Genomic DNA, 20,502 nt, shown 5'->3' with positions numbered 1-20,502 from the left:
TTTAATGTACTTGAAGGGCTTCTTGAAGGGCTCCTTGTGTAGGAGCTACTTGCTCAAGCAAGGACTGTTCAAATGGGTAAAGACAAATCAATTGGGGCTTATTTCTGACATTTAGGCACAACACTGTGCAAGAAGAAGAAGGAAGGGGAAATGGCTATGCAGTGGCACTGGTCCCAGCAGCTCACAGAGCACTTCCCAGAGTCTTTTTACAGAAAAGCAGAGCCACAATGGTGCTGGACCCTACAGCATTAGTGGCTGTCCAAGTGTTGGCTTTACTAGCCAGCACGTAGGTCGAAGGAGCAGCATGACCACCTGTGCCTCTTCCAACCCATCTTTGTCATCCTGTGCACAGCCCCAGAGGGGAAAAGGGCGATGCCTGCGCCCCTCCAAATGACAGGACTGTGATCCTGCCTTGCCCTGCGTGGGTGTGGGTCTTTATGTACACCTCCCATGCTTTGTGGCCATGCAATGCTCACAGCAGGCAGGAACGAAAAAGAACATGAGATACCAGGCTTGCACAGCCCCTTGTGAATGAGGTTGTGTGCATTAGCCATGGAGAGGACTGGTTAAGATAGCCTGTTTTACAGAGTGAGCCTTTAGCACTGTTACAGTAATGTTGCAGAGGAACGTCTGAGACTGAGTCTTGGACTTAATATGAAGTTCGCTGAATATCATGAATAAACTGTTCTGTGTGCAGTGGGTATTAATTAAAAGCATATGTGAAAGTGAAAACATTCTGTAGTTGCATATCAATAGGTCTGAGCTGTAGTTAAGCTACTTAAGTAGTAACTAGCAGTGGTGTATATAACATAGTAACAGATTTGCATAAAATAAACATTCTGAGTATCAAGTTGTGGCCCATATACTTCTTGTGATATTATCATTACTAATCTTATGGCTTAGCGCTGCATGCTTGACAGGCTACTTATACATTATAATAAACTGTTATTACACAGGCACCCTTGCAGAGTAACCATAGTTACACACACAGTACACTTCTTTTGGTTAAAGTAAACACAAATATAATCATTGGGGTCAGTACTGGAGCTTTGTAGGTTAAGAGTTTGCTGCCAGCAGTGAATAAAAGGAATGTATCTAGCAGTTCAAAGTAAAATTCACTCACCCTTTTATGAAGATTGAAACATGCTATTAAAGTAAATTATTACAGTGATTTGTTTTATTTTTGCCTTTGTGATAAGATTACTTTGAGTCATCACCATTTTGGTTAGAGAACCTGAAAAAAATCCTCTTTAGTACCAGCCTCATCATCACAGTAGAGTAGCTTGACAGTCCATTCTAATGCATTTTAACCAACTTATAAATCATTTTCTGGAGGCTAATGATTTATTACTGCTGTAATGAACTTCAGAGGCATCAATACATTAGTATCCACTTTGAAAAAAAGCCATTGTCAAATCCTATTGGAATGATGATCAGTTTACTATTGTTATTAATGACCCCGATCAACTCTTTGAATCTATGAATAACCCTGTTAGATGACAGAGGTCTTCCATTTGGGCAAAAATCAATGCATATGTAAAATAAAATTATGTGGCTTTCTGGACCTTTTATCAGTGCCTATGTTCCTGTTGTCTGCAAAGACTCAGAACTACTTGTAAGTTCACCAAAGCTGGAGTGATTTAGGAATAGGAATCCCTGGAAATATTTTAAACTCAAAATTAGGCAATGTATGTGTTTTAGGAGAGATTGCTTGTTGCTTTGTTTCCTAAACACTTTCCAGGTGTGGATATACGCTGTCTACTTAATAGACATATGAGGTCTCAAATGGAATCCTTATTGCTGTATCCTTTATTTTTCCTCTGTGGTAGAAGGAGTCTGTAATACAGGGAAGATTATGTTACAGACTGTAGCAAGTGCTGGTTCTTAAGTTCCTGCATTATGGCTTTTTTTCCCTTTCTTTTTGAAATAAAAAAAATAGACCTCAGTGACTTGACCAAAATAGTAATTACCATGTTAGGTTTTTTCCAGTGTTCAGAGATGTCAGAAATTTGACCTTTGAGGCTTTTAAATCTGACCTTGTTGCTTCTTTCCATTCATTAAGCTACAACCTTTGCTCTCTTGTCATAAAAGATAAATGAAGATTCACACAATCTTTATTTAAGAGAAGATTTATTGTTTACATTAATGTAGATTAAGTAGAAGCAAACCAATTATTTATTGTGCCAATCATGTCTTCTTGAACTTTAAGTTAGTTATCACAGTTCTGTAATTACCATTTCCAAATGTTCATTGCAAACTCAAAGCGTAAATAGATTTTTTTGAAATGTCTTTGAAGATGTTATTATATTATATGAATAAGTGGAAGAATACTTCTAGACTTCCCTATAATGATCTAGAGAAAGAAATTAAATTTCAAAATTAAATAGCCAAAATACGGCCTTCATACACATAACATTGTATTTAAATGACTGTTCTGCTCAGTATTTTCCACTCTGGAAGCAAATGATAGAATTTTCTATTGCCAGAGAAGCACATTCATTGACACACAAATTAAAAACAAAAGAAATTTTATCAAACAAACCTAGAAGTTGTTCAAATTCATCACTTTGCTCATATATCCTCTGATGAAGAAATGGATAGGTAAGACCATAATGGCATTGCGAGAATTTGAACACTGAGATAGAAACTTGGGGTTTGTTACTGGTTTTGGTTTTGTTTTCAGTTTTGTTAAAGTATCCATCTGAAAGGATGTTGCTTGAAATTGCTTGTTTAATGCTAGATTATAACTAACACTGTATGGATTGACAAAGTGGCAGGAGGAAAAAAGGTAAGAATACCCTCCAGCATATGTGCACTACTGCGTCCCTTGAGGTCTGGCTGAAACCAACATAAAAGTTTTCTCAGATGTCTCAAGGAGAGGGTATATTGCACCCCCAGAAGTGATCACCTCTCTCCCTGCTGCAGGCACGATGGTGCCAGAGGCAGACATGGTACTTCTGGAGACGTGTGAAGTCTCTTGCTCTCCCACCGTTCATTTGGACCATGACCTGTAGTTGGTTACTTCACTGTGAAGCTGGGTGGTAACCAGAACGTAGTCTCACTTTTGGCATCTATATTGTGCTGCTAATGTGCTAGTGTGAAATACATCTGAAACACAATCTTCCAAAGAGGCAGGAAAAGCAGCTTTGGATTTAAAAGACAGTGAGAACAGTCCTGTTTCTAAGCAGAAGTCTGGAGATGGGCACCAGTGGCAGCAGCTTGTAGTCAAAAACAAGAGGCCTCATTCTGCAGAATATTTTAGACTAATATTAAAGCTAAGCAAAACTATATACAACAGTGGAAATCAATGTGTATGTTTATGTGTGAGTTATGTTGGGGGATCATCTTGATATGTTATAGCATAGCAGTTCATAACATTTCTGATCCTGACTTTTTGAGGCCTTGGGAGCCAAAGTATAGCTTAGCTCCCTGATTCATATGCAGTTCAGCGAGTCTTTGCTTCTTAAGCATGTCAGATGAGATCAAGCTTTGCAAATGCTCACAAGTTAACTAGCCAGACCTGCCATCTCAGAACAGGGGAAAACAACCCAAAGCTATGTGTCATGTATCCACACCTCTGAGAAGGACACATGGGCAGATTGTTGAGGTCAGCCTAGGCACTGCAATTTGGGAGGAACAAATTAGGTAACAGTCAGATAGCGATTAGGTAGAGTTGCTTCATTCAGCGGTTTTTAGAAGGCTAAATAGCATGGCACTTATTTCAGTGAACATCTGCTACATAAATTAAATAGTTTTCAGGAGTTATCACAGAAATTGAAAGCTGCATTCTAATTCCACTTACTGTGTTTTGCTGTTATTCCTACTGTAAGTGGCATCAAAACTGTACTCCAGCAGAACAAAATTCTCTTTAAAATGCATAGTTATATCATACCTGCTGAATTCTTCATTAAAGTCAGGATTTAATTTAGTTATTAAACATCTTTTTCCTTACATTTAGAATGGGATATAGTTGAATCATCTCTCATCTATCCATCTATATATTATTCTATACATATCTTGTTTTTAAATAGTCTTTCGTATTGATGATCTTCCTAATTTAATTACATTAAGTACTGGAACATATTTATTTCTGCCATAGGAAAACACTGTAACTTTGTTGTTACAAGAACTGAAATCATAGAATGTAAATTTAAAGTACTTTTTTTGTTCTGGTTCTTTAAAAAATGCATTTATTACTCTGTGTGGGAGAGGTAAGCGCTTTGCATTTCACCAAAACAGTTATGAAAACGAGATGTCCACATAGTATGCAAATAAATCCTTAAGATCAGTATTTCAAAATATATAGGGAAACTATAACCCTGGTTTGGATCCTGTCAATGTCAAAAGAAAGAAAAAAATGCTGTTTTTTCTGTCCCTGAATCAGAATCTATGTGGTAAAAAAAGTCACAGACTGCTCTAAAGAACCATTCTCAGATGCAGGGCTACCTGAATTTATCTTTTTGCAGATTCTGATAGTTCCTGCCAGGGGAGGGGCAGGATTTCCTGTTGTACATTCTACAATATTAATTACAGCATTTGGATTTGCTAGAGAGCAGTAATGGGAAGACGTCTCTTGTTAAATTGTTGTTAGTAAAAGCAGAACATTTTCTTGAAAGTCAGTAAAGATTTTCACAGTCGTTGCCAGCCACAGTGGTACAGTCAGACTTTAAAGATTATCAGAACTGACAACCACTGTGTAAGTGTAGAAATTCCATATAATTCTGCAATAAAGTGATGCTTTGATGATTCAGAGTTTTAATCTACATATACCAAAATTTCAGTCCTAGAATACTGTCATAATATTCATGTTATTAAATAGCATGGAATGAGGTGTTGGGGAAAAATACCTTAAAAGCAAAAAAATTAGAAAATGAGATAAAGCTGAAAAGCATGGCTTGTAGTTATATGTTGCCACAACTACTCGCCTATATTTCAACTGGCAAAATGAAAAAGTATCCAATAAATTTTAACACCTTGTAGTGTTCATGTTTGCCTTTTGAGCGTGTTTATTTTTGCTAGTCCTGAAATTACAGAATTAACTAAAAGTTGAAAAACTTGAGCATCCCATTGCTAATATGCTTATCATTCTAAAGTACTTCTAGTGTGTTCACTTTACTAACCTTATACGCAAATATATCAAGACTAATTGGTTACAAGTCTTCTATTATCTTTTTCTAAAATTAAGGTAAGCATTTTGGATGCAATGACAGCTTGCCAAGCTCCAGACTGAGACAGATAGAGGATGTTAGGCCTCAGTGTAGAAGGAAGAAGGCACTACTTCTTTGGTTCTTTTCATAACGTTGTTTTTTCTTTTTGTTGTACTTCCTAACTATTAGTGGTAGCTACTTACATGCAAAATATTTTTCATTAAAACCTAAGATTTAGCATTTGTTATTTTAAACACTGCAAAGCACAGTTATTTTTCAGAACATTATAATACCACTGATAGAGTATGATATGGAGCAATGGTTATCATGTGTCATTAATTTTCAAACTAAATGATCTCAGCAATACTTTTAAGACATAGCAAGTGTTACTTGTTTGTGAGCAGGGATTTGCTGGTTTGTTTGTTTCTTATATGTCAGCTCTTTTCTCTCGTGCTGGAACAGGATTGTTTTAGGTGGCAGAGGGTGGTAGTTCATCTAGCACTCATTTAAGAACTCAGTTTACCATTTCTTAGCAAGACTAGAGCCCCACTTACTATCCTAGCCCCACTTATTATCCTATGGGTTTTTTGACTCTACAATGCTGGCAGGAATAAAATTCAATAACGTAAGACGATTAATTGGAGTTATCATGTGGAGTGAGTATTCTATATATGACTATATCTGAACAAACTATCTTAAAAAAACTACACTTCTTATGGAAGATGCTGTTTACTCAACTTTGAGAACAAAAGCAGTCCATTTCAGGTACCATAAAGGTCAACCATAGCATTACGCTGTGCAAAAGCAGCTCAGAATTTTCAAAATAAATCTCTAAATTATCTAAATTTAAATATACAATTTTAAAAATATTTAAATAAATTTTTCCTAAATATTACAGACGTAGGATTGAAATTCTTTAAAATTAACTTTATAAACGCATAGAAGTTATTAAATGCATGGACTTGATTTCAAAGTTTCCATAATGTGATGTAGTTTTCACAGAGATTATCATAGAAGGCACTTCAGGATCCTTCCTTTTGTCTAACACATGAATATTTTACATGTATTTTGGTGCAATTCTCCTTAGAAACCTAGAATGTAAATGCAATGCCAATGTCTTTTTTGTAGTTAATGATCAAGGTTAACAGGAGTATCTAGGTTTGTTTTTCATTTGAAAATCCTTTTATTCTCATCTTCTTAAAACGCAAAACAAACAAGCCAAGATTTTTTTATTAATATGGTTTTAAGTGTAGCAACAGAAGTATAATTTGTTGAAATGCCTCTGTCAGTCAAATGCAGCATGTTTCCTTTATTCTTCAAAGAGGACACTTGTAAACTCATTCAATTGCTTATCTGTAAACACCACTGGGGCCCTGTTTTGGCTTTACATTCATGAGGACCTCCTCTCCTTTTCTCAGATGAAGAGTTAGACACTTAAAATGACAATTTCACTTACTGTAAATTACACTATACATATGTATCTTGTCTGTCTGAAAATCTCAGCTACCAGAAAGGGTACGTTGCCTATTGAAAACAGGAGAAGGAAGGATAATTGAAGGAACTTGGCCTATCTAGTGCGTTACTCATATCCTCCTGTTTCAAAATATAATGTAAAAAAAGGCTAATGCATAAGCTGAAGTTGACTTTGTTCAGTTTATTTTCTTTCCATATGCTTGTAATTTCCTTATTCCACTAGTTGCTTGTACATCCTTCATCAGTCCTTCATTAGTTATTCAGTCAGATTTTATGTAAACTGAGTCCTGAGATCTATGTACTAAACCTGGGAAGGTAATTATGAAGATTGCCCATGCAAATTGGGTAAAAGCACACATAAATTACCAGTTAGAAGCTTAGCTAGTAGTTTGCTTGCATATTTACCTGAACTGCATTCATAATTGCAGTAATCATGTGAACAGTCATGAATGCACTTTTGCACACACAGCCACTACATTTTAAAATTTCTTCCTGAAGTGAGTAAAATGAGTGCTTTGCTGAGAGACATAAAAGAGGATAAGGTGAGTTTCTGTAGTTACAAAATTCACAATTTCTAGTAGAAGATGACCCTATTCCAGAGTATTAATGAAACTTAAAGAGCTGTGGTAATGCAATGTGAAGTTACGCACTGCTGTGAAGAGCTCACCTGAAGGCAGCCTGTGGCTCGTGAAGAAGACAAAATGGTGTGGATAGGTCTTTCTGTTAATTTGGGATATCCCTCTGTCATGTCATTTTGAGTTTACATGAATTCTAATCTTTCTACTGGTTAAATACTCTCTTCCGTAGCATCTGAGTGCTTGCCTGGTCAGGGTAGCTTCCAGGGTTACCTTCTGGCAGTCTAAAAGCTTGGCACGTAGATCCCATCTTAGATTTGGGTGCATTTTATTCAATTACATTAATCTGGATTTGACCCATTAATACATTGAAAATTAGAACCAAGGCCTCTGTCAACAGAGCTGACATGTAGGCAGCAGAAGAGTTTAGGGATTTCAGAACAAGCTTGGTGTGCTCACAGCAGCCTGAAACCTGGGAAACATAACCAGTTGTGTTTTGTACTGTATGAATATTATTACTTATCATGTTCAGCTCTAAATAATAGTAGGTTAGTCCCAAATAGAAGTTAAAAGTAGATTAATATGACTAGACCCTCTTCCAAGAAGAAAGGGAAGGGGAAAGCATCCAGAGAACTTTAGATTTTCTTTAAAATGATGCAACTATTCATCCAGACCAAAGCATTTCAACACTTTGATGAACTTGTGAGGCTATGCTGAGAAAACACCAGGGCCATTTCTTTGAAAGGTTGTCTTCTCTTCGGACAACATCACTCTGAATACACAGTGGTTACAGCCTTCTCTAGCTTGAAAAATTCTCTCTAAAGCCAAACTTTGTAGTCTCTTATTAATCTGCTGTGTTACCTATGTATCTTCCTCTTTCTCCACCATGAAGACATCATTTCCAAAGCTTGAAAGTTTTTGTATTTCCGGGTTGGTTTTTTTTAATGTCCCGAGTTTGTGTTCTGTAAATGTCTTCATTCACAACTTTTTCCCTTGCAGATAGCAATTTGTTCCTCCCTAAATTTCACTGTAAAACTTTTCTGTATTGTAGTGGATTCCATACAAAATAGGTGATGTACCTTGAGTTTTGCTCCTATCTGTGTCAGCATATGCAAAACAAGTATTATATCACAACACATTCTTACCAGAGACTCCAGTATGCTTCCCTGGCATGCAGGAATAGAGTGAAATCGCTGTATATATGGTCATAAAAAAATCACTTCAACAGCTGTTGGTTGCTGCTCGGCAATGTTGAAAGTACAGATTTGTAAGATAAAGGAAAAAGGAAGTCTTCTCAACCAAACCAACATTGCTGCTTTATTCTAAAGATGAATAGGACAATAAGAGGCTTCACTATCAAAAAGAATAGGTTGAATAATGAGTTTAAAAAGAAATCATAAGTTGTGATTGCCCAAAGTATTCCTTTTCAAGAAGTTATGGCTTTCACTTTTTCTCTCAAATTGTTTTGGTAAGTTGATCAGGCTTTATTAAGAAAGGTATCCAACATTTAGAAATATCAAACCAGGAAAATAAAGATATATTCTTAAATTAAAAAGAAGCTTCCCAGGAAGGTCTTCTGTTGCATGCTAATATAATGGACACTAAGCAAAATAGATTTACTAATTTTAATCTTTTGAGACTGCTGGATATCTGTTCATCTTCTACATAGCTGAAAATAAAATAATTGAGATTTTTCTTGTTTCAGAGTTATAATATTGGACTTAGCAAGCTGCAGATGGATAATTACACTGGAGATGTTAAATAGGTTTTAGAAACAAAATTGTAAATAATACAATACAGAAGAATGATGGACTTATTAACATATCATTAAATCGCTTTTTCCCTGAGAGCCAAGCATATTTTTCATAACTTACAAAAAGTGTCTTGCCTAGGAGTAACGCATGTGCTTAACATTTACAAAACCCACAATATTTGACTGTGGCATTAGGTTTATATTGCAGGGAAAATTATGACAATATAGTTACAAATATCAGTAAGTTTATCACTTGATAACAAGATCACATGTATGAGAAACAACCTCTTCTGAGTTAAACATTTTGCAGACCTTTTATTTCAACTTCCATTAGTGCTATCACTCACACTGAGAATTTACAGGGCTGCAACATAGCAACAGGAAGATTTGGTAAAAGATCCTTTCACTAACGTAATTTAAACCATCCAACTCATTCTTATTGGTCTAAATTATGTTTTTCATTATGATTTCGTACTTAATAAAAAATAGAATTGTGTGGGATATGGGTTTTTTTTCAGGGCTACTGGTATCATCCAGAAAAAATATCATCTTCTTTATCAAGGAAAATGAACTTAGTCCAGAAATTCACAAAATGCACACCCAAAACCTAGATGACTTTCATTTTCAGCAAACACATGTCAGTGGTGATCGATGGATAATGTGCAGTCATAATTCTATGCAGTTTAGTACCAGGGTGGCAGGGAGTTACAGGAAGGTTCATTTGGTTTAATACAACTGTTGTGTATGGCAATGGAAGAGCTAGCACAGCGCCAGTTTCCATCTGATACTGAAATGGCTAGCAAAATAGTTTGCTTAAACAGGGATGGTATTTATCAATGAGCCTTCAGGACTTTGAGTCAGCTGAGTCACCCTAATCCAGCCATTCCTAAATTTACTCGTGTTCAGACTTGGCTTATGATTAATTCTGTAGGAGATTTTGTAGTCACAATGCCAGTTGTAAACTACAACCCCAGATAGGACACTATGGCTCCAGGAAATAATTTCAGGGATGTTCCACACCACAGTGCCCAGGAGGAATAATATAGACAATTGCAGACTAGATCTGCCTGTGTTACAGTGGTTTCAAAGATCCAACTTTGTATCACATTGGAATGGAAACAAGGTCTGTTAAATGTTTGTGTGGAACAGCAGGAAATCTCATAAGCCTAATCATGAGGGTAATGAGATGACTAGAGCACGTAGCAGACTCAGGTTTTAGTCCTTTCTCTGCCACCTTGGTGACAGAGATTTTCATTTGAGATCCTTGTGCCCTTTATTTCTGTCCAGTGCCTAAACAGGTGGACAACACTGGAAAGACAGCCTCTCCTCCCTTGCAAAAGCCTTTTTCAGTGAAGTAGCATACTTAGATTAAATCTCATTGACAATACTTCAAAAATCTCTCATTCCAGCTGATGTGCTGCAGAGTCCAGCTTTGTGAGGGAACTGGCATTTCTTGGGACTGAGATAAGATGCAGTTCAGATCCTATAGAGTTTTCCTGTAGAGTTAGGAGACATGAGACACTCCAATATTGGACCAACTTTTCAGGTGTCACAGCTGGTTTAGTGTGATTTCTTAACCAGAAGGAATTTTCTGTCTCTTCCCACACGTACATCCATCCCCTGCACTTAGGCAGACCTCCTGTCATTGAACCTGAGGAATGTGGCTTTTCAGATAAGATATTAAACTCAATGAGCAGCAGAACCATCGTTGGGGTAGGCAAATGGAACAGTTATCAAGATAAAGAGGAACCGCAGAAGGCACAGAAGGACACAAATTAGCCCAACATGCATTTCAGATGAGTCACTTTTGAAAACCTTTTTGCTTTATATAGAATATTGAGTATTTCACAGGTTTCTTTGACCAAACTTGCCAACTAGAAAGAGCTGACCATTCATTGTCCTTTCACTGCACATGGTGTACACAGGGTGAGAAAGGCAGGCCCCAATTCACCATCAAGCTCCAGAATTCGTTGCTGCGCATGGAAATAATGCAACATTACAAATCTAGGGCTGAGCTTTTTCAGGAGGAGATGAGAACTGAGGCAGAACATGAACTAACATGATATACAGTATGGAGTCACCAAGAATGATGTGCAGTTATAGCTCTTACATTTTCTGTTTCACCTCTCACTATTTTTCCCTGTTTTATGTATCATTAATGAGTGTAGGTCTAGTAGCTTCTGCTTGGGCAGCCATCCCTTACCAAAACTACGCTCATTAAAAAAATACAAGAGCCTGAATGGAGTAGAATTCAAAGGGTTACTTGGTCATTCGAGGTCTCAACATCTTCCTCGAAGACTTTCACACCGATCAAGTTAGTTAATGGCTGCATCTGTGTTGCCCTAAACATACAAACATTGGCATACCCAAATCATTCACATGGAGTCAGTCTTAACATAATAAATACTGTAGTCAAGTCACATGTTATTCTTTACTAAGTGTAAACATCCTTAAATACCTTTGTTTAAACATCCCAACCTAATTCTAATATTTCCAATTTATTTCAAATTAAACACTTTCTAAATGCTATGCAAGCTGCACTTTCTTTTGAAATACGTAACATGATGAATATGAGAATCTCATTGGAAATTTAAATGCTAAGTCCCCCAATCTTCTAAATATTAACACTAGCATGTAAAATATTTAAAATATGTATGACAAAATTCAGCAGCAGATACACTGACATCACTGAGAGATACACAACTATGCACTAACTACTTTCCTGGCCCTGTGCTGAGCTTAGCAGTCTCCGTTCTCATGTGGCCAGATCCTCTCTTGGCAAATCTGTTGGAAAATTTACAAATCATCTACGGGAGGGTGACACTGGTTCAAGAAAGACTCTCCAGACTGTTTTTATTAATACAAATGTATCCAATACAATTTCCTTTACTTTGTGGTAGGGAGAGATGGATGGTGCGGTCAGGGTACCTTTGTCTGTTAAAGCAGATAGATAGAGCAAACAACATGTGACAGATAATAGTCACATTGCCCAACTCACTGCAGGAAGATAGTTTGATACTGTTGTGGTGAACATCAGAGAAAAAAACAGAACAGAACAGAATAGAATAGAATAGAGCAGAAGCCAACAAAGGTTACAGCAATCTCACGCTGGCTACTATGTTGTTGTTGGTCAGTAAGGGGAGCAAAGCCCTGCAAAGACGACAGTAGCTGCCTGCATCCCCTTTTCCCTTCTGCCCTACAGCAAGCATAGCTTCACACTGTTGACAGTATTTCCAAGGATCTAGTTTGTATTCCTGGACTTAATCATTTCATGTCCCTTGGATGCCTCTGTTTTTATTGTCTAAAAGAAGAGGAGACAATATTGTCTCTCTCAAGCGTCTTTCTGACTTTATTTGTTTTGATGAAAGGCTATTGATTCAGGTGTGTTTGAGTGAACCTGTGAATACAGTGCTGACTCAGGCGTTCTCTAGCATCACTAAAATAAATGTGAAATGCATGATTGTTTTCCTTATGTAAATAACTGGTGAAATAGAAAATGGTTCTGTTGTTATTTGCAAAAAAGCAGTGAAGGGATAATACTGTTATCAGGAGATGTGTGCTAGAATATTTGACTTGTACCTCCTAGATTCCATTTGTCTGCTGTCAACCTATACCTGCTGTTAAGCATTAGACACTTAAAAAAAGAGAAAAAGATAACACAAATTATTCACCATTAATTCTGTAAAATGAATCACTATTAAAAGCTTAATTGTTTGCTGAGAGGGTCCAAATTAGTGGACTTTGCAAGATCAAACAAAATTGAAGATATTTGTCCAAATTAAAATGGAGACATGCATCCAGAATATACCAAATGAACATGTATGCTCCTGTAATAATAATTTTATTATCTTCAGCTTCCAGGCCAGACTTTTAATTATGACCCTTTATATCAGTGAAAACCATGTATTCGGGATTAAAAACCTATTTCTTTAACTAGTCTAGTTAAAGACTGTGGTTTGATATATTCTATGCTACAACTTTTATAAAAACCAGAGAACACTTCTAATAACACTTTTCTAATTTCATGGTTCAGTGCACAGTCAGTAAAGATTTAAATAATTCAAAAAGAAAGCCTATTCTGTTTCTTTATTAGAAGTTTGAGTCAGGCAAATTCTTTGACATTTAATAGGTTTTTAACCCTTTTAATAACTTCTTATAATGAAATTTATTGGAGGTTGTTTTAAATAAAGGGTTATTATATTACAGTGAATAGCAGTTGGTAGTTTTTTATGATTAGTTTTGAGACCTTGGCCCTGTGTGACTCAAAGGATATTAAAACATAAAGTAGAAAAGAATGTTAATAGTCACCAAATTAACTGTGTACCAAGAAATATAGAAACTGTATATTACTGCATTCTTGTCATTATGTGATCGTGCTATAAAATTTTGCAGTCGAATTTTGAGTATATAATTTTTTTAAAGGAGCTTAAGATCACTTACAGAACCAGTACTATATAAAACAATGTGAAGTGGTTTAATTTTTAACAGAATGATTTTGAAAAGATTAGAGTAGTAAATTTAATAGGGTTTTTTTTTAGTTTAGGGTTCTTTTTACATGTGAGGTTTCTGCTGTTCAGTTTTAAGACTGTTTTCCTAATCAACAGAAATTTTGAATGATCCTTTCATTTTATCCTGAAAATGCACTGGGCATAGTGGATAAAATACACTTATGTACAAAATTAAAATATACCCCAACTACCCACTTATTTTAAAACTTAGTCTTTCATTATGCAGTTAGCTGATACAGAAGAGAATTATAAAAATGAGATGATGAAAACACACATCTCTACCTCTGTTAGGTGGTGCTTTGAGTTATTCCTTTTAATGTGTTTTGAATGGTTCTCTGTGGTCATTTTACAGTAACCTTAGCTCTCATAACAAATCTTTCTTTAACACTCATTCTCTTATATATGTGCTAAAAGAAGACTTGGTTGCAGATCTGAGTTCTGCTTTAACTGAATGGAAACAAAGATCTGATAGTATGCGGATCTTTGGGTTTGATCAGCGTTCGTTCATGACAGGACATAGATTACCAGTTACCAGTGTTATCCACCCTTATCAGTGAATCCTAACTTCTTGTCAGATTTTGGACTTCTAAATATTGGGGTCACTTTTTGTTTTTCTCTGGTGTACAAATACAGATGTTCAAGTTATCTCAAGTTTTAAGTTATCTTACTGAATAGTATCACCATGATGGAAAACAACACATGAAACTGCATGGTTTGCTTTTGATTCCGTTGCTATTAATCTAGGATCCTAACCACCAACATGCATTGGATAACTGCGAGGTACTACTGCTTGATTATCAGTATGAACTGAGTGAAAGGTGTCTAAAATAGACATTTCTGTATTTTCAGACTCTCTTTTAAGTTTAAACTTAGCTCTGACTGTATGATGAATATTGCTTGCATTTTGGATCATTAAAAAAAATCATGAGTTTTTTTGGTTTTGCAATTGTTTGTTTTGATCATAAATGGTGGGTATGATCTCCCAAACACAATTCCTTCTCTGTGTGCCCGCTCTCACAAACCTGTCTGGCAACTGAATGTTATCTTTTCTTCTCTTTTGAAACCTTGAGCTAGAGAGTCAAGTGATTATGTAGGAATTCAATTTTTTTTCTCTCTTTTTTTAATGAGCATCTTTTTGTCACTGGAAAACATCTTGCAGATGTGCATTGACTTATGGTAGAAGACAATTAAAACACCTAAAATAAAACCAGTAAAATTTCTAAGCAAATCTCATGGCTTTTCAGGAGGTTGGCACAAGTGGCGCTGGTGCTGCATTTTAATGTAGCATTATTTGGGAACAGTCAAACATTCAGATTTAATATGGCACAGGTAGTGGCACAAGTTGTCCTAGGAATATAAATGAGAATATGACTAGTAACAGAAACCCCTTCTGCCTACCAAAAACTGTCTATGATGCCTACATGGTGACTCAGGTAGGTGACATCAGTGAAGAAGGAAGCACACTGTGTGTATCTTTATATATATAAAACACTTAAGATCCCCTGGGTTTTTCTCCCAATACTTTTTTTCCATTAATTGATTGAAACATAGCTTCTTATAGTATGAAAAATTGTTGCTCTCTGACTTACCTTGACCAGTTAGACAAGCAGCAAAGAACTGTCAACCACTTCCGCAGTGTCCATCAGAGAAGTTCATAAGAGCTCTCAGCTAGTAGAAAACTAAACAAAAGTCATTGTAAGACCCACTGGTGGCAATAGAAATTATGCCTGCTGTGCCTTGATATGAATTTGTCTGGGGTAGTGAGGTATGTGATCTCCACTTGCTTCAGTAAGTCCTGTGTATTTCTCCTTATGTTTTAATGTTTTCGTCTTCAGTGTATGATCCCTAGTGTTTCTTGCATATACTTAGACCTGTTGTATTTACTTTGATCTGTTAAGGCAACCTGTCTGTCTTCTTTCATTTAATGATAACATTTATTATAAATGAATTTAAATAGGGAGGGACAATTTGGACTTTTATGGCTTTTCAGAGAGATGTTGCATCACAGTTCTTAATTAAAACAAGAAAAATAACATGGGAATTATTTTGCTAACAGCACATTCCTTTTGAAACGGCCTGCCTAATGCCTCTTAGAAAAAAATTATTTGCTTCCCAGAGCCACTTTCTGGGATGTTAGTTGAGTCCTGCAATTTGACTCTTTCTGCATCTTGCATGGGTTAACTAGCTTGTATCAGAAAGACAGATATTAGGGATTTTTTAATGCTGTATTCTATATCCTGTGAGAGATGAAGGATTCTATCTGAATGCTGTGTCAGATAAGAATATCAGTATTTTGTGGACTTTGGGGCACAATATTTCAAGAAGGATGAAGGTTATTGGACATACTCCAGAAGACAGCAGGAAGAATGATCAGAGGTGTAGAAAACACAGCATATGAAAAAAGTCTTCCAATCTTCAGGTTTAGTTGTTTAGTCTAAAGAAGAAAAAACTGAAAGGAAATTTGTAATAGCCTTCTAGTGTGTACAACTTTTCTGTAAAGAAGGAGAAAAACATTCCTCATGTCCACTGGGAGCAGAGCAAAAAAGTAGTAGGTTTAAATTACAACAAAGGAGATTTAGGTGAGACATTACGGGAAAAAGCCCTTTCCACTGTAAGGATAGTTAAGCACAAGAATTGCCTAGGGAGGTTATGAAGAGGTTAGACAAACATCTGTCAGAAATGATTTAGGTATAGCTAATCCTGCTGTGAGATAAAGTGTTGGACTAAATAACCTTTTGAGGTCCCTTCTAGCACTATTTTCTGTGATTCTGTGATTAGGGTACTGTACTCACATTGTCCTGAAGTAAGATGTTTCTGTGCAAGGATGATATCACTGTATTCTGCATTGCATGCTTTGCTTTGTTTTTGCTTTAAGCTCATGGGGAAAACGATGGTCTAATGTTTAAAGCATTTTAGCTTTATTCTTAGTACCTCAGGAGCTTTGAGCAGGCCATTAGGAGCTTGTTCTCAGCCAGACAGCCCTGTTCTGTTTTCTCACTAAACATGTGCCAATAAGGGTTATCGGTACACACCTCAGAATTAGCGGCTTTTACTATTTCTTTTAACTTGCAGTCAAACACTTACATGAGTGGATGCTCAGTTTCTGCTTATAAGCGAAATGCAAACAGAAAAAAAAAAATAGCCATGAAAAGAAATGTATCATAGCTTCCCCGTTAGTAAAACCAAAATAAAACCAGGCATGTTCTAAAGCTGAATATAACACAAGTTGTGAAACATCGTGGAACTGACAGATGGAGAATGATATTGAAGTGCCAGATATTATCATTATTACCTCATCAGAGAGACCATTGAAGGCGTCAGTTTAAGACTGTCCTTATCCTCTGTAACACTCAAACTCTTTAACTTTGTTCTTCCATTTGGCATTCTGCCATCCGGCAGGATTTGTATTCAGCTTTGCATTCGGAAGGAGTGTGTTCGCAGTATTGCTTCTGCATACTGAATATGGCTCCAGCACAGCTACACATTGGTGGGTTTTGTAAAACTCCATCTGGAGGAACAAGGAATAGGAAGCTTCTGATTTTGAAGTAGTTTAAAAGAAATTGGTCATACTCTGCATGTAATGTTGACAGAGAGTGTGTCTGATTAATGCCACCGTTCCTGCAGAGATGAGGTCGTCATAGCGTTTGAAACAGGGGCGTGCGTACTGTCACGCCACAGCAGTGACCCGTGTGTGGTTTTCATGGGTGGGACTGTTCCTGAACCCAACAGGGAAGATGAGACAGTTCTTGGTTTGTTGATCTTTTAGGAACCTGAAGGTTCACCATCACAGTGTAATCTCATAGCTTTTCACAGTTACGTGCTTAGCTGCCCGTTCTTACTCAAGGAACGAGCAGTTTCCATTTTCTTAGACAATCCCACTTTTTCACTAGGAAGGGGCAGGATGGAAGAAGTTAGGCTCTGTGGTGTGTGGCAGAGAGGTGACCCAGAAACCTCATCTGCAGACGTGGATCCTCCTTGCTGAGGGCCACAGCTCTGTGCGATGGACTTACTTACACTGCCATGTGCTCTGCAGGCAGGTCCCTTAGGTGAGCGTTTCTGGCTTAACCACTTAAAAGGGAACATGTACTGTTAAACAAACTTACTTGCTGCTTTACACCTGGTTTTGTAAAGGTAGCCTGCTATTCATCTGATTTAAAAATTCAGAAGACAAGCTGAATTCCTGTGAAAAAAAAAAACAAAAACCAAAAACCTGCTTTTTTTTTCCTACTGCACTACCTCATTTGCAGTCCTCAGAATTTCACTAGTGAAGCATTCTCTTGCAAATTTATGTGTATATATATATATATATATACACACACACATGTGTTTTGTATGGGGGTACATCCAGTACCATCCAGTTGGTGTCATGTTATCTGAAAACACAGTGTATGTTCAGCGCCGGAGCTAAAAGTGAATCACAGACGGTTTAAAAATATATGTTGTTTAAAGATGACAAACACAAAACGTTCTGCAGTATCTATCTGATAATATTTGAAGCTCATATGAAGAGTTTTTAGTAAAGGAGACATCATTTGAATAATAGCAATTGTATTATATTTTAGTTGGGGAAAAGTAATTAAAATTATAACCTTTGCCCTGCTTTCAGAAGTAGATACTTTGCAAGTTCATTCAAACTAAGAGTTGTTGGGAGTTTCAAAGAGTGCTTGTTTCCTTTCTAGAGTTCATAAAATCATTAGGATGCGTATTCTTATTAAAAAGCGGATGTGCTTTTCCAGCCTTCCGTGAGGTGGTTTATTCCCAGCCCCGGTCGTGCACCACGAGGTGCTGCCCTGCAAGGCGCTTGCAAGTGGGAGAGCCAGCTTCGTGGGCACAACTGTTCTGATACGGGTTGTCTGCTAGAGACAGAGATAATGATAGCTTTCAAGGCTAATATGTTTGGCGAGGAGGGGAGCTGATACTGGAGGGAAGGGGACAAGAAGTCAGTAGCAGTCTTTAAAAATATGAATGTCTGCCAGGATTCAAATTTCAGCCTTCAATTGATTTCATACACTGCTCTGTCTCTGCTCCTCTCCTCCGGTGCTTTAGTAGTCATTAAATGCACTTGAACATGTTTGTATCGATAACCCTTTTTTACCAAAAGTAATTAATTTCTAAAGCAATATAAATACAGGTATAATTGTGATGTCACGTTGTCAGAAGCCATTTCAAATACTTTTCAGAGACACACGTACATGTAAAGTGGTAAGTATGCCATAACTAATGGTATTATTAGTTTGATTTACTGCCAGCCAGTCAGCTTTACAAAAATCAATCCCCAAGCTCATAAAGTATCTCCCTAAAATTGATAAATTTTTGCACTATCAATAATAAGATTTTTTCTTTTTCTGTGCGCTACTGGTTGAAAGGTATCTTACAGATTGCTGTGATATATAGGAGTGTGTGAATGAGATAGGTTATAGAAGTCACGAGCTATAAAAAGTTTTTAAAAAAAATCTGAGTGATCTTTAGACAATTCAGATGACATGTCTAACAAAGACTGTCAGTAGAATAAATGTGGTTATGTTAATATATTGAACCATTAACACATGTCCTTATCATAATGGAACTTACACAATGGTAGTTCCTGTCAGATTCCACTCAATACGTAAGGCATGTTTGTCTGATGCACAGAAGGACAACTATATCTATTTCATTTCAGCTCTGAATTGACACTTCAATTTTAAATCACCCACAGAACACCTTAGCTTAAATTTGAGCTTCTCCCTGATACTCTTTGCTATTTGTCATGTTTCCGTATGAGTATACTGAAAAGATGTTACAGGCAATCTGCTGTAGTGTGTGTATGGTGCATTTGACCTCTGGACAAGAAAGGAGTTTCATCCTCCAGTGCTTTTAATTCTTATCCTTGCAGAGACTGAATTTGTTGCTTGCATTAAAATAGTATGTCTTGTTAATGCTAAGAAGCGGTGACCCACATAGCACAATGGATTCATTTGTCAATCCCGCGACTTCCAAGCTTTCCGTTCATATATGTCTTAGCAGCAAATCAACTCAGAAATCATTTAATCAGTCTATCAATGCATCCTTCTTGTCAGTCATCTGAATCCTGAAAATTCCAGTATCTCATTGGACAGCACCAGGCAAAATAGATTTGGACCTAATACTAGATATTCAAACTCTGAAAACTGCAACTCCAAAATTCACAGCTCACACACAAAAATCCAAAGAAAAAAAGTAGGATCTGGAAATTGTCTTGAATTTTGAGGATATTCATGTTCTGATCCGGTTCTGAACTTCAGAGTGCAAACTTGTCCCTGTTCGTTAGCATTTCTGAAATACTCTACATGCAGTTACAGAAAGCAGTGCCCTTTTGTTCCCCTCTATAAAGAAACAAGCTTTCATTGCTTTTTGCTATTCCCATGGGCTGAGGCTAGAGCCTGAATAGTTTATAACAGTCAGTGTTATGCAAATGTCGATCATATCCTTACTCTGTTTATTTCCAGTATTTACATGTTTATTTAAGTACTTGCCATTTCTTTTAAGCCTTATATAGCCGATCAGGCCAACCGAGGTCTAAAGGAACAGAACACTTTATTAGTGATATGCTTAATACAGTTTTTTTCCTCTTGTAGATGCAAGATTTACGGAATACAGAAGGAGCCCAGTATAGTTCCCATCCTCAGATGGCAACCATGAGGCCAAGGGTTCAACCTGCAGATGTTAGGCAGCCAGGAATGATGCAGCACGGGCAGCTGACTACTATTAACCAGTCCCAGCTCAGTGCACAGCTTGGTTTGAATATGGGTGGAAACAGTGTTCCTCACAACTCGCCCTCTCCACCTGGAAGCAAATCTGCAACTCCTTCACCATCCAGTTCAGTCCATGAAGATGAAGGAGAAGATAGCTCTAAGGTAGGCTTAGATGCTAGGATTACTATGTAAATGGTGGATATTTTTAGGACCTGCTAAATGGATCGTATGGCCACAGTTATTAAGGTGATACTTTATACATTGTTGGTGGTTGACTGAAGTGAATGAACAGTTATGAATACAGAACTTGTAGTTTCCAGTCAATTCTTCAGACAG

At 36.9% G+C, this 20,502-nt stretch overlaps 1 protein-coding gene across 4 annotated transcripts in view; it reads left to right on the top strand.

Moving 5' to 3' along the window:
• TOX (thymocyte selection associated high mobility group box) overlaps positions 1–20,502 on the top strand; it is a 226,871-nt gene that overhangs the window by 159,395 nt on the left and 46,974 nt on the right. For 3 of the 4 annotated variants that reach the window (XM_052788436.1, XM_052788435.1, XM_052788437.1), the window contains exon 4: positions 20,050–20,328. The exons of the other annotated variant lie outside the window; for it this stretch is intronic. In XM_052788436.1, the coding sequence (XP_052644396.1) occupies positions 20,050–20,328 (279 nt within the window). The remainder of the gene's footprint in view (positions 1–20,049; positions 20,329–20,502) is intronic. 4 annotated transcript variants of the gene reach the window in all.

The sequence above is a fragment of the Harpia harpyja genome, chromosome 5 (genome assembly GCF_026419915.1).
Source record: "Harpia harpyja isolate bHarHar1 chromosome 5, bHarHar1 primary haplotype, whole genome shotgun sequence".
In the NCBI taxonomy this organism is placed as follows: Eukaryota; Metazoa; Chordata; class Aves; order Accipitriformes; family Accipitridae; genus Harpia; species Harpia harpyja.
Note: the sequence above shows the minus strand (reverse complement) of the source record. Positions and strands in the feature narration are given on the sequence as shown.